This window comes from Entelurus aequoreus, linkage group LG03, assembly GCF_033978785.1.
Source record: "Entelurus aequoreus isolate RoL-2023_Sb linkage group LG03, RoL_Eaeq_v1.1, whole genome shotgun sequence".
NCBI classification, from domain to species: Eukaryota; Metazoa; Chordata; class Actinopteri; order Syngnathiformes; family Syngnathidae; genus Entelurus; species Entelurus aequoreus.
In genome coordinates, this window is record NC_084733.1 from 39,597,538 (window position 1) to 39,611,846 (window position 14,309).

At 38.8% G+C, this 14,309-nt stretch overlaps 1 protein-coding gene across 1 annotated transcript in view; it reads right to left on the reverse strand.

Moving 5' to 3' along the window:
* eipr1 (EARP complex and GARP complex interacting protein 1) overlaps positions 1 to 14,309 on the reverse strand; it is a 177,144-nt gene that overhangs the window by 64,790 nt on the left and 98,045 nt on the right. Inside the window, exon 6 of the mRNA XM_062041793.1 lies at positions 3,509 to 3,645. Coding sequence (XP_061897777.1) covers positions 3,509 to 3,645 — 137 coding nt within the window. The remainder of the gene's footprint in view (positions 1 to 3,508; positions 3,646 to 14,309) is intronic.

Below are 14,309 nucleotides of genomic sequence, written 5' to 3' on the forward strand. Positions count from 1 at the left end.
TATGTATGTCCTTTCGAGAACTAGTTTACTCCGCGGCAGAGATTTGGTTTTGGTCTATTTCTTTTGTCAAAGTTACAACTTTTGGAAAAAAAAATAGCTCTGTTATACAAAACATAAATGTAAATGTACGGCAGAGGGGCTGGTTCTCTGGAGCATTTGCCCAACAAAAATACAAACATGAACACTAACGGAACCACACTCTAGTCAAACTAAGTAGCTTTTTTAGATTTTTGGTCTAAACCAAAATGCTGGACTGTTTAAACTTGACCAAACAAACAAACGGACACAAAATGACAATCCCTGAAAGAACAATAATCCAATAAATCAAATGGCTTCTTCTTTGGTAATAGTGTACTCCTTGACAAAAGAAAACATTAAAACTACTTACCCCCCCCCAAAAGTGCAGGCAATGATGTTCAGGATAAAGACTGTCGTGGCAAAACTAATATGTAATATTTGAAGTTCAAATGATGAGTCAGATTGTCTGCACGTCTATTTACTGCAAGGTGGTGTCTTGTAATAATATCATGCTAAACTCTGATAATTAAACTAACACGAGTCTTACAATACATCATTCCGACATCTGTCAGATTTAATGCATTCAGTATAATGCTCAAATACTGTATAACAGGCTGTTTTAAATTAGGTACATGTTCTCCCCAAAAATGTAATACTGGTAATTATTTTAAATCCTCTTTAGAACCAGTGTCTTCTGCAGTGAACATTTATGTTTTCCTTAACAGGGAAATGTTTGTCTGAAATGTGTAAATTTGATAAAAGAAGTAGACCAAAAACAAATGTCCACATACGTTCCTGAGAACCAGCATCCACAAATGTCCACTTTAGAGGATGCTGATACTCAGGAGCGTATGAATAATGAGGAACATAATAGGATCGCATGTTACACAATTCAACATGCCCAAAATAAGTAGAAAGAAGCACAACTTATTTTATTCCACCCTATATGTCTAGGCAATTACTGATAATATGTTCATGTCTTGTGTTTAACATATTCCAGTGTTGTTAATAACATGACCAGGGCTCTCCATCATTACTTCTGCTTCTGAACCTCACACCCGCGTTTGACACAATGGAACATTAAATTCTCCCACATCGCATTCATACAATATCTGGTTTCTCTATCACTGCTCTGAGATGGTGCCAGTCCTATCACACTGATAGAGCTGAGTATGTGGCCCTGGGGGAGTTTAAATCCAAGACTCACTCGGTCTTTTGTGGAGTTCCACAAGGGTCGGTACTTGGGCCGACCCACTATATGCTCCCCCTGGGCCACGTCATTGGCAGCAATGGAGTGTCCATTCATAACTATGTCGATGACACTCAGCTCTATGCATGTAAGACTGGACCCGGCCTCTCCCCCTGCCCTTGCAGCTCTCACCTCCTGCCTGGAGGAGATAGAGGAGTGGATGTCACAGAACTTTCACCAGCAAAACAGCACCAAAACCGAAGCTCTCCTAATCGGCACCCCCCACCAACTATATTGCCTTTCAGTGAATTGCATGTTTCTTTGGCCATGCCACTACTCCTTCCTCCTGTGTTACCACTTGGGTGTCAAGTTTGACCCCCACCTCACTTTTGATTTACATGTCCCACATCTATCCAAAACTGCTTACTTTCATCTGAGAAACATTGCCAAAATGCGCTCCTCTGTGATGCTGGAACACGCCTTTGTGTCCTCCAGGCTGGATTATTGTAATGCGCCCCCTGTCTGGATCCCGAGCAGAAGCCTTCAAAAGTGTCAACACATTCAGAACAGTGCTGTCAGGGCCTGACGAGGACACGTAAATTCGATCACATAACCCCGTTACTCCATAAACTCCATTGGCTCCCGATAAATATCCGTATTGAATATAAACTCTTCCTTCTGACTGATCATTGCATCCATGGAAATGCTCCACAATACCTGAAAATCCTCAACATACAGACGATATCCAGACCCCTCCGGTCCACAAACACTTACCGTCTCTGTCAACCAAAACCAAAGGCCTTTTTAGTGACTATTCCGCGCCTCTGGAACGTTTTGCCAGAGGTAATGCGGGCGCTATTAACTGTGGAGTGCTTCAAACAGCACCTTAAACATTTCTGTTCAGGAAACCTAGTGTTGATTTGCCCCACTTCCTTTTATGCATTTTATACTTGTTTTGTAAAGCTTTTATTATATTGTTTTAATGATTCTTTTTAACCATGCTGTAGCACTTTGAGGTTATATACGCAAATGCAAAGTGCATTATTAAAATGCATTAATACTATTATATAATATCTACAGTAATTACAATAATTACTATTTTTAAAATAGGAAATAAAAAAAATTATGGATTATAAATAAATAGACTGGTTATTAAATAAGAAATACATACAGGAAATACAAATACAAAACCCCTTCAAGCTCAAAAATCCACGTGGTGTAAGCACATGCTGCTACAGTATTATTACAAAATACATTAGTGTCTGGGTCAATAACAGTCTCCAAATGAATGTACATCAATGATCAATGTTAGAGGTTTCCAATTCCAGAGCGTCTCAATCAGCAATATTTTAATCACACTGCATCGTTTTATAATTTTATGTCGTCTTCATTTTTGTTGTTTAATATACTTTAAAAGTCCAGTTGATCTGATATTTAATGTTATTAAACTCTTTTATGTAATAAAATTGTAAATTATATAAATCTATTTCCAAAAAATAATATAATAAAACATACAACATGTCCTATTCCTTGACAGCCGTGTTAAACAAAGTTAACGCATCAAATCAAAAGGTCCATGCATTTTGGCGTGTGCTTGCACTCAGTTTTGGATGATTCTGTTCACGGGGGGTTTGTAGTCTTGCTACGTTGTGACGTCACCAAGAGGTTTATTTAGACATCAGACATTTAGATATCCTCCCACTTTGCTTTAGGCCGTGAGGAAACACAAAAAAAGGTAAGATAAAGTATTATTTTCATCCAATCTAAGCATGCACTTTACCCAAGTACTGACATAAATGGTCTAAATCAATCCAAGAGTAACGTTGTGACCAGGTGAATTAATATAATGTTTAAGTAAATGTTCCACCATGTCTGGAAAAAAAATAGCGGTTGCAATTTTAAGATATAGGATAGGACAGGATAGAACAGATTGTTATTTATCCCACAATGGGGAAATTACATTGTTGCAGTGCAGGTTTTTACATACAGTAACAGAATTAAAGCGTAATGAAAAACAAAACAATTGTAATAAGTACTACATATTGCTCACTAATATGTACAGAATGGGAACACCTCCAGAAACCATCTTGCAGCCAGACTCAAAAAACGGGTTATAAATGTAACTGTGGGGCAAAATGTTGGCAACATATACATGAAGCATATCCAATATACAGTATATTATTTACACAACAATAAATTATTTTAAATGTCGATTAAAATCATCATTAGGTCATTTTCAGTGTTGGTTTGTTGGAACTAAAGAGTTGTGTCTTAATAGATATGTCATTCAACAAAACTTACCTCATGGTGCGAAGGTCCCAAACTCTTATGGCTGTGTCACTGGCAGTGGCAAGCTGGCTGCAGTTATGGTGAGGACTCCACTTGCCAGAAGTGAACTTTAGCTGACCTTTGCCCTCGAGCGTAGCAGTGCCGGAGATCTGCAGAAAACCCCAACCCACCTCATTATTATTTCTAGACAGGCACGTGTAATTATTCTAAACATACAGTACTGTATGTGATAAACTCAGCCGATGCTGATTAGGGTTTTGCGATATAGACCGTATACCATATAAATGATATACATTTGGTAGACAAGAGCTTTTATTGCTATCGTTATATCGTGATAATGCATGTTGATGACACATTTTAGCCGTGTCCCACAAATTTGACAGCGACAAGATAACCTAATCCTCAACACAATATAGAGTCCTTGCTCGCGGCTAACATACCGCCGTAGTGCAAAACCACTTCTAAGTGAGCCATCCTCCCCTTCCTGGTGGCAAATAAAATACATTTCTTGGAAAGACAAGAAATATACCTAAACAAGCTGCACTACACACCGTACAAGGATATACTAACCGCTAAGCTAGAGCTTTTGAACGTAAGAAGAGGTGGGCGGATCATTAGAAAATCGACAGTAACAATACCAAGTATAGTATCAGTATATGGTTGATACTTGAGTGAGTAGATTGATATTTTTTACTATCACTCAATCTTTTTTTGGTCATTTTTGTTATTGTTTACAAACTCAAGAAATAAGTCCCTGCACATAGGTGGGCTTTAAAGGGGAACTGCACTTTTTTTTGTACTTTTGCCTATCGTTCAGAATCATTATGAAAGACATGATAACGGATGTATTCAAAAAAAAAAAAGCATTCTAACTCGTAAATAAACATACATAAAAGTCCGCTTACAGTAGAGCCAATGAGAGGTCCTTTTTTCCGCCCAAAAACCCAATAAAAAAACATCCAAAAAGCGTCAACAATACTCCATTTAAATTTTGTGACTTGAATATTAACCACATATTAGCGATATTGTTATTATAAGCGCTAAGACAGACAAACTATTTATAGCGACGCTGTGATCACTAACGTGTGTGCCAATATTTATATCATCGAGTGGTAAAGTGGTTCCTCTCTTCCTTTGCTTGTGAAACTTTATTGTAAATCATAAATCATGCATCTCATCTGGATAATTGAAGAATGAGGACATATTCCGACAAGTTGGTACACTTTGATTTGCCAATTTAGACCCGATAATGGCGAGAACGACAAGAAAAGACGCTTGGTTCAACACCCCGTCTCTTTGTGAGGATTATGAGTCATGCTTCATCTAAATGGGAAGATATGAACATCCGAGCAGTCGGCATCCTAATGACAGCAAACATTGTAGAGTAAGTGATCTTTTACTAAGTTTGTTGGCTCTCAAAGTCTGCAGTGAGTAGAAATCAGTGATGTAGTGGAGAAAAAAAGCGAACGTTGTGATGCGTTTTTGAAACTAATGCGTCGCGTATGCTAAAAATTATACAAATATGTAAATATTAAATGTTATTATTAATGTTCCCATTACTATATTGCATATATACTTACATAATGTATATAAAACCTTAAAGGAGATGTTTGGATGTTTTTTAAGGAATAGAATAGAGTAACTCCTATAGGCTCCATTGTAAGCGGACTTTTGATCACATTTGTTTATTATTTAGAATGCATTAAAAAAAAAAAAAAACATCTGCCATCATGTCTTACATACTAAATGTAAACGATCCCAAAATTTAAAAAAAAAAGTGCAGTTCCATTTTAAGGGCAAACAGCAAAGGATTTAAATCATAGCCAATAATATAAACTATTTAAAATATGCAATTAATATTGTTACACTACAATCCTGTGTTTTTGCCTGATTATATTTGTGATCAAAATTTAATCATTCTATGATCTTGACAGTTTTAAGTATCATAATCTGCATGACTATTTTCCCTGTAACTACTTGTTATTGGATCAGTACACAAAGTTGTAGTATTGCCCAAAACTAATGTAAAGTAGCTAAACAACAGAATAAAAATTACTATATTTGTCATAAGTGCTTTAACAGAAGTGTAGATAGAAACGTTACAACAGGAAGTAACCACATTTTTACAGTAAATTAGTACACAATAAATGGTCTGTATGTACCGTATATAGAGCTTTATTTTACCTGGAATGATACCCAAAGCACTTTACATTATACATCACATTCATCCATTCACACACTGATGGCGGAAGCTGCCATGTGAGGCGCTAACCACAATTTATTAGGAGCAAGGGTGAAATGTCTTGCTCAAGGACACAATGGCTGTGACTATGATGGTGGAAGCTGGAGCCGAACCTGGAACCCTCAAGTTGCTGGCACAGCCGCTCTACCATCTGCACTATGCCACCCCCGTAGATTAATAATAGTTTTAACAAAATAATACAACCGGAAATTACATAATCTGGAGCCCTTGTAATCAGTTTTGAAATGGTTCTATTATCAGAATCAGAATCAATCCCCGAGGGGAAATTAATATCATTAACATAACAAATATTATATCGTGATATATATCGTTATCGGAGGAGGTTGCAATGCATATTGCAATATAGATTTTAGGGCAGGGGTTCTAAGCTTTTTTGATCTTGGGGCTCAAATTTTCCACTACAGAGGGCCCTGGGGCCCATTCAAATAACACTAATTTAGTAATCTTACTCTTGATTTTATCATATTCAATAATTAGATCTAACCTACTTAGAGTTTACAACTTTGTCAAATGATATGAAACGATGTGTTAATCACAAATATGATTATTTATTCAACATATAAACCTTAGTCTTGGGTCAGGCTGATTAGATCAATCAAATATACTGCATTAGAAGGAACTCATAAATAACTGACGAAAAATTTAAATTATGTTGTGCTATATGGATAAAAAAAATATTTAAAAAAAATACATAGATAACATAGATGTTTCTTAACCTAACACAATAATATCAAAGTGCAAATGAAAAAACAGATTCACCACTTTAGTCATATTTTTTGCACTTAAATGAGCCATATGTAAGAATTGCATGTCAAGTCGTTGAGAAATGCTGTTCTTAAACTGTTTGACAATTTGCTCACACATTTGTTCACAAAGTGGTGACCCTCGCCCCTCCTTGTTTGTGAAAGACTGAGCATTTCATGAAAGCTGCTTTTATACCCAACCATGGCACCCACATGTTCCCAATTAGCCTGTTCACCTGTGGGATGTTCCAAATAAGTGTTTGATGAGCACTCCTCAACTTTCTCAGTCTTTCTTTGCCACTTGTGCGAGCTTTTTTGAAACATGTTGCAGGCATCAATTTCCAAATGAGCTAATATTTGCAAAAAATAAAAAAGTGTACCAGTTCGTACATTAGGTATCTTGTCTTTGCAGTGCATTCAATTGAATATAGGTTGAAAAGGATTTGCAAATCATTGTATTCTGTTTTTATTTACAATTTACACAACGTGGCGACTTCACTGGTTTTGGGTTTTGTATATAGCCTGTGTCTTCTTCGTTACATTTACCTAAACATCATTATTCAGCACCTTCTGCTGGTCACATTGTTTATCACAGTCAGTCTAACTGCTTATTATGACACGTAGTAACTTGTATGTCACTCAAAAGTGCACATTTTAACTATTGGAATTATTTCTATAGTGTGAAAACATTCAGTGGACTGCATTGAAATGTTTATGATGTTGTATTATGCCCAGGTAGGCCAGTTAACTGCTTTTTTTATGCTGTTTTGCAAGAACCATGTCACGTGACTTTAAACTTGACACCTCATTCGCTGGTTATAACAAAGGATCGATTGCTTCAGCCTTATTTTACCGCAAGTGAGTCTTGCTTTTTGAAGCAGCAAATTTTTCGACTCTGAATTTTACGGCACTGATTTTTTTTACACTGAATTTTTATACACTGCATTTTTTATACTACATTTTTATATTTATATTATATTTTTATATTTCAAGACACTGAGTTTTTAATAATACAATTGTCAGCATATTTTGATGTAAAAAAAACAGTTCACAAAATTCTAACGCAAAAAAAAATCAGTTATATAAATTCAGTGTCAAAACACAGCTTTTGTAATTAAGACACAGAATAACTCCCAGATATAGGGATCTATTCAATTACATACTTTAATTTCTTTGCTTTTTTCTGCTTTTTGCAGGAATATCTAGGCCCCTTGTGTACTCTAGAGCAGAGGTCCCCAACCACCGGTCCGGGGACCGGTACCGGTCCGTGGCGCATTAGCTACCGGGCCGCAGAGAAACATGAAATGATTTATAAAGGACTGCATTTTCTCCGACTTAACTTTGGCCTGTCCCACTAAACACACCAATGACCTGGTTTATAGATGTACAATAAAACTCCTCATAGGAAGTTGTTATATTTGTTATAACTGTGTGGCATGATACAATGCACATTCATGAACATATCAAATATAAATGTGACAGATTGTAGGCAAAGGCTGATTTCTAGCTGCATCTCATTGCAAAGAAACAAGCTCCCACTAATTCAGCAATATAGTGACTTGTATTTTTCATGCACTTATTTTTGCTGTATTTATCTGGCACAAGTGGAAAGACGGTTCCTGAAAATAATGCAGACATTAAACCGGTCTGTGGTGCAAAAAATGTTGGGGACCACTGCTCTAGAGTTTGTGAGCTGCTTGTTGCACAACAGCCAGCTTGGCTTGGTTGACCACCACTGTTTTTCACTTATGGAATTATTGTCTTTGTAAGAGAGTCAACTTACAAAAGCAGCATGGGATCAAGTAATTATTTTCCCCATGTGATGTATGCAAAATCAACATCATAATTGCAATGTTTTTTTTTCTTCTTCTAACTGTGTGGTTACTGATCTTTGTCCTTTCTCTAGTTTTCTCTTCGCCCTCCCCTGCACTGTGCCTGTTGAAGCAGAGATCATTGATCAAGATGTCACCACACAACTCATGGGACCACTGTCATTATTTCACCTCCAGCAGACAGACAGTGTCAATGAGTATGGTAAATGAGTGAGAGTGAATGAGTGAGTGAGTGAGTGATAAGAATAATTGGTACAGATAAGATTGTTAGAGGAGAAGGAGCTTAGTGGTTTCCTCAGGATTTGACTGCAAAGCAAAATATATGTTGCATCTTATCACGATGCAGCATGCATTCATTTTCTATAGCACTTCTACTGTTCAGGATCACAGGGGGTCTGTCACACTGAAGGCAAAAAGTCACAACAGTAAGAGCATCTGTCATATGAAACAGGATGTCGATTGTGTTCATCTTGTCTTCTCAAATAATTATGTTTAAAATTCTTGTTTCAGACTAGGGATGTCCCGATCCAGGTTTTTGAACTTCCGATCCGATACCGATGTTGTTTTTGCACTTCCGATCCGATACCGATACTGGCCTTATCCGAGCATGTATTAAAGTTTAAAGTTATTTAGCCTACTTAGTTGTCAGATTCATGTTGAAAAGGGTTTTAGTACTCTTGATAACAACTAGCCAGCTGAATTAGGTGAGTTTGAATAATACACAATGGAGATGTTGACGTGCGGAGTTTCAAACACTCTTCATTTTCTAGCAGGAGACTTTTCAAACGATGCTACATATTAGCAGTAATGCTACTTTTTATAGCAACGCTTTTGCTACACACTTGACAAATTACGGTTGTCTGTTCGACATATTCCCACTTGAAGCCAAACCACCGCCAGACGATGGACCCCCTGCTGTTTTTCTTGGGAATTAATTAATTCTTCCTTCATTATTACCGCTCACACGGCTACGCTAGCATCACAGCTAACGCCATGCTGCTACCTCTCTGCTGGGAGAGGGCGTATACGTATGTGACGTATGACGTGACATTATGTGACGTGTGTAAGAAGGTGCGCTTGCTGTCTGTGAGAAGCAGACACAAGAAGGAGTGGGAAGAGCCTGTCGTGTAATGCCAGCAGCTAAAAGCAACTGCGTGAGAACGTATACTCGAATATCACGATATAGTCATTTTCTATATCGCACAGAGACAGCTGACATTTTTACTGGTAACTTTCTTTCTTTCTTTCTTTCTTTCTTTTAGTTTATTTCGAACATGAACACATTTACATCATAATACATCACACAACTTCATATCATTTCATTTACATCATGCCCGAAAAGGAGTAGGAAGAAGCAAAGCTTATTTAATCCTACCCCTTTCCCACTTCAAAGCATTTACAATTATATAAAATCATTTACTGACCTTTTTATATAATAAAATAACATCTATGAATTAGTATATACAACAGTTTGTAATATGTAATTAATTAATTCACTTTTAATTCACATGGCCGTCTTAACGGTTAGGACACAGACCTGTGGATGTGTTGAAGGTGTGCTGGAAAATGCGGAACAGAAATTAGGGAGCAGCAGAAAAGTGGAATGTATTATTTGAATCTGTGCGTTGGAAAACACGGACCGGAATTTTTAAAAAAACTGGATCTGGATCGGCATTTTCCCATGCCTTGCCGATACGCATTTTTTGGCCAATATCGGCGGCCGATCCGATCCAAATATCGGATCGGGACATCCCTAGTTCAGACCAATCTTTTTGTTGCGTAAGAATGGTTTCTTACCTGCTGACACTTCAGCCTTCGTCAGAGCTGTCGTAGCTTCCTGGTGTGACGTGTCTAAAAACAGCTGACCAAGTCGGGAAACATTTTTTAGAAAGTTTTCCCTACCCGGTCTGAACACAACATTTTTTAACATACAAACAGAATGTCAATTTAATAAGGGTAGTACAAGTTGACACATCGGCCTGCCATTACTTATATTACTTAAACTAAAGGCTTTATTGTTGCACATATGGCTAATATTTACACTACATGGTTCCAGTGACACAATTTAAATTAGATTCTCCTAAGTTAGCACAGTTTGGCTATGGGTCATCAAAACATATCAATAAAACCCCCACATAGAACCATATAGGCTCACATTGAACTTTAGATATATTTATTTTAAATATCAGAAGAAATTATCCGATGTCAGAATCATATCTGACACAGTACAATAAGAAGGGATACTATTTATCAATATTGGTCGATTTCCGTGGTTGTATGCTAAATTTGTAAGTCCATTCACAGTGTGGGGCATCTCTCCTTTAGGTTATTAATCCTCCATTCCAGGAAATAAACTGCATTTCTTACGAGTGTTAATATTATCACTGGGGGACTGGAAGAAAAAGCTAAACACGTAAAACACAGAGTAAGAACAAAAAAGAGAAGACAAGAAACCATGCTAATTGCTAAGCTAGCCACAAAACTAGCTTGAGACAACACACAAAATAAGTGCTTGATTAAATTTGAAAAGTCTATACAGAACAGTGTTACAGCAGAAAATAAGCAGCTATTAACAGGAACTTAACAAGTAGAATAATACGAGTCTAGAGAGGATAATAAAACAAAAACTGTCCACCTGTGGTCTCGTGCTATTTTACTGTTAATAGCTGGTTACTTTAACATGGTTCTATCTTCAGGGCTACCGAACCTCACGCTTTGTGTGTAAGAGTCACGCAATTTAACCCATTCTCATGCCACACTTGACATTTCTCACGCATATATTTCCCCATTCACTACACTGTATGTTTTTGTAACAAACTTTTTTCCTCGCAACATGTCTTAGTTTGAGTACTGACTGATTGACAGAAAGAACCTATCTTTAACCCCCAATTCCAACCCTTGATGCTGAGTGCCAAGCAGGGAGGTAATGGGTTCCATTTTTTATATATATATATATATATATATATATATATATATATATATATATATATATATATATATATATATATATATATATATATATATATATATATATATATATATATATATATATATTAACCTACTCAGTGGCCTAGTGGTTAGAGTGTCCGCCCTGAGAACGGTAGGTTGTGAGTTAAAATCCCAGCCGAGTCATACCAAAGACTATAAAAATGGGACCCCATTACCTCCCTGCTTGGCACTCAGTATCAAGGGTTGGAATTGGGGGTTGAATCACCAAAAAATATTCCCGGGCGCAGCCACCGCTGCTGCCCACTGCTCCCCTCACCTCCCAGGTGGTGATCAAGGGTGATGGGTCAAATGCAGAGAATAATTTTGCCACACATAGTGTGTGTGTGACAATCATTGGTACTTTAACTTAATATATATATATATACATATATATACATACAGTATATATACATACATACATATATATATTTACATACATACATACATACATACATACATACATACATATATATATATATATATATATATATATATATATATATATATATATATATATATATATATATATATATATATATATATATATACATACATATATATATATATATATATATATATATATATATATATATATATATATATATATATATATATATATATATATATACATACGTACGTACATACATACATACATACATACATGCTTATGGTTGTCCATCGATTCGATGATGCCCATCTTCTTTTATTTGTGAGTCTGTTGATTTTTGAACAGTCCGATCCTGGATCCACAGATGCGGTTACAGACCGGGCATGTGAAGGAGGTGCTGGGGGAAGCAGGGGTGGCTTAGCGAGCATGCCTCTTCACACGCTTTGCTGCACGGTGTTGTGTGTGCTGTTCCTCTGTATAATCCACTCCCTGTGAAGAGTGGGAGCGCCAGAGGTCTCGGCAGGAAACAAATTCCTCCAGTGAAGAGGGGTTGATCTGGCATCTCTTCAGGGTGGTCTTCATTTGGTCTTTGAACCGCTTTTTCTGCCCACCAGCACTGCGTTGGCCTACGTGTAACTGACCATAGAGGATTCTGCCTGGGAGTCTATGGCTGGGCATTCGGATGACACGCCCCAACCACCTGAGTTGATGTTGGGTCATGATGGACTCCACGCTGCAGCTGCCTGCCCTCTCCAGCACTTCTGTGTGCGGCACTCAGCCGCACACAGCCCTGCCTCACTCCAGTTTTCACACCAAAGGGCTCTGAGCTGTGTCTTCCCACTACCACTCGGGCCATCATCCCAGAATGGAACTGCACAAGGATGGTGAGAAACTTGGGTGGACACCCAAATCTCTTCAGGACTTGCCACAGTAGGTCCCTGTTCACTGTCAAATGCCTTTGAAAGGTCGACAAAGGCAATGAACAAGTCCTTGTGCTGCTTTCGGCATTTCTCTTGGAGCTGACGTGTCACAAAGATCATTTCAACTGTCCCCCTGTCCTTCCGAAAACCACACTGCGACTCTGGGGTGACCCGTTCTGATATTGCGGGGATGAGTCTGCAGAGCATGACCTCGGCAAGGACCTTTCCAGCAATGGCCAACAGAGAGATACCCCTACTATTGGAGCAGATGGATTTGTCTCCTTTGTTCTTGTAGATGGTCACAATGTTGGCATCTTTCCACTGTTGCGGGGCACACTCGTCTCCACACCTCTGAAATGTAGAGATGCAGTGTTCATGTACAGAGGTAGCCTCCTTCCTTGAGAAGTTCAGCCGGGATGCTGTCAGGTCCGGGGGATTTATTGTTTTTCAGGGTTTTGACTGCATGCAGGATTTCTTTGAAGGTTGGGGGGAGGTCGAGATCTGGCAAGCTAGGATGTTCGGGGAGCTCTGCAAGGACAGTTGGGTCCACTGGGGTGGGCTGGTTGAGCACGGTGTTAAAATGCTCAGCCCACCGCTCCACTATCATAGCCTGATCCTTGATTAAAAATGTTCCATCAGCAGATCTAACAGGTGCCAGGGAGCAGTTTCTGGGGCCGTTGATGTTTTTCACTGCATCATAGAAACTGTGCATATCATTTCTATCAGCGTGAGACTTGATTTCATTGGCCTTTGAGATCCACCACTCATCTTGCAGTTTTCTGAGAGATATTTGGGCCTCAGAACGAAGGGCTTGCCATTGCTTTTTATGGAATTGGGATTGTGGGTTGTTCAGGGTGGCTCTGTGTGCCTTGTGCATTCTGTACAGGAGGGTGGAGATCTCTCCAGCATTCTGGTCAAACCAGTCCTGGTGTTTCTTGGTTTTGAAACCAATGGCTTGGGCTGCAGTGTCAAAGAGGATGGTGGATAGAGAGGTCCACTTCTCACCCATCCCAGACTCTGAGGTGATCAGCGGCTCAATGTCTGCCAGCTTCGCAGCTAGAGAGCGATGGAAGTTGTCACGGGTGTCGCTGCTGGAGAGTCTGGCACAGTTGAGTGTTTTCCTCTTTGGGCCACCATGACGTGTTAGGGGCCGGACATGCAATCTGACCTTTGTCAGAATCATGCGGTGGTCGGTCCAGCAGTCTGCCCCTCACATAGCTCTTGTAATGAGCACGTCCTTGAGGTCAGCCCTCCTCACGATCGCATAGTCGATCAGGTGCCAGTGTTTGGACCTGGGATGCATCCAGGATGCCTTATATTTGTTCTTTTGTTGGAAGATGGTGTTTGTGATGGTAAGATCGTGTTCCGCACAGAGACTAAGGATTCTCATGCCATTGGGGTTGACTTTTCCAATGCCGTGGGCGCCGATCACACCATTCCAGTTTTGCGTGTTCTTTCCGACTCTTGCATTGAAATCACCAAGCAGCATGATTTTGTCACTCCTCGGGATGTGACTGAGGATGTCATCGAGTGCCTGGTAGAAGCAGTCCTTCTCTTCATCATTGGATGGCAGAGTTGGTGTATAGGCACTTACCAAAGTGACATATCTGCATTTTGCAAGGGGGATGCGAAGAGTCATGAGCCTTTCACTGACACCCACTGGTGATTCTGTGAGCTTG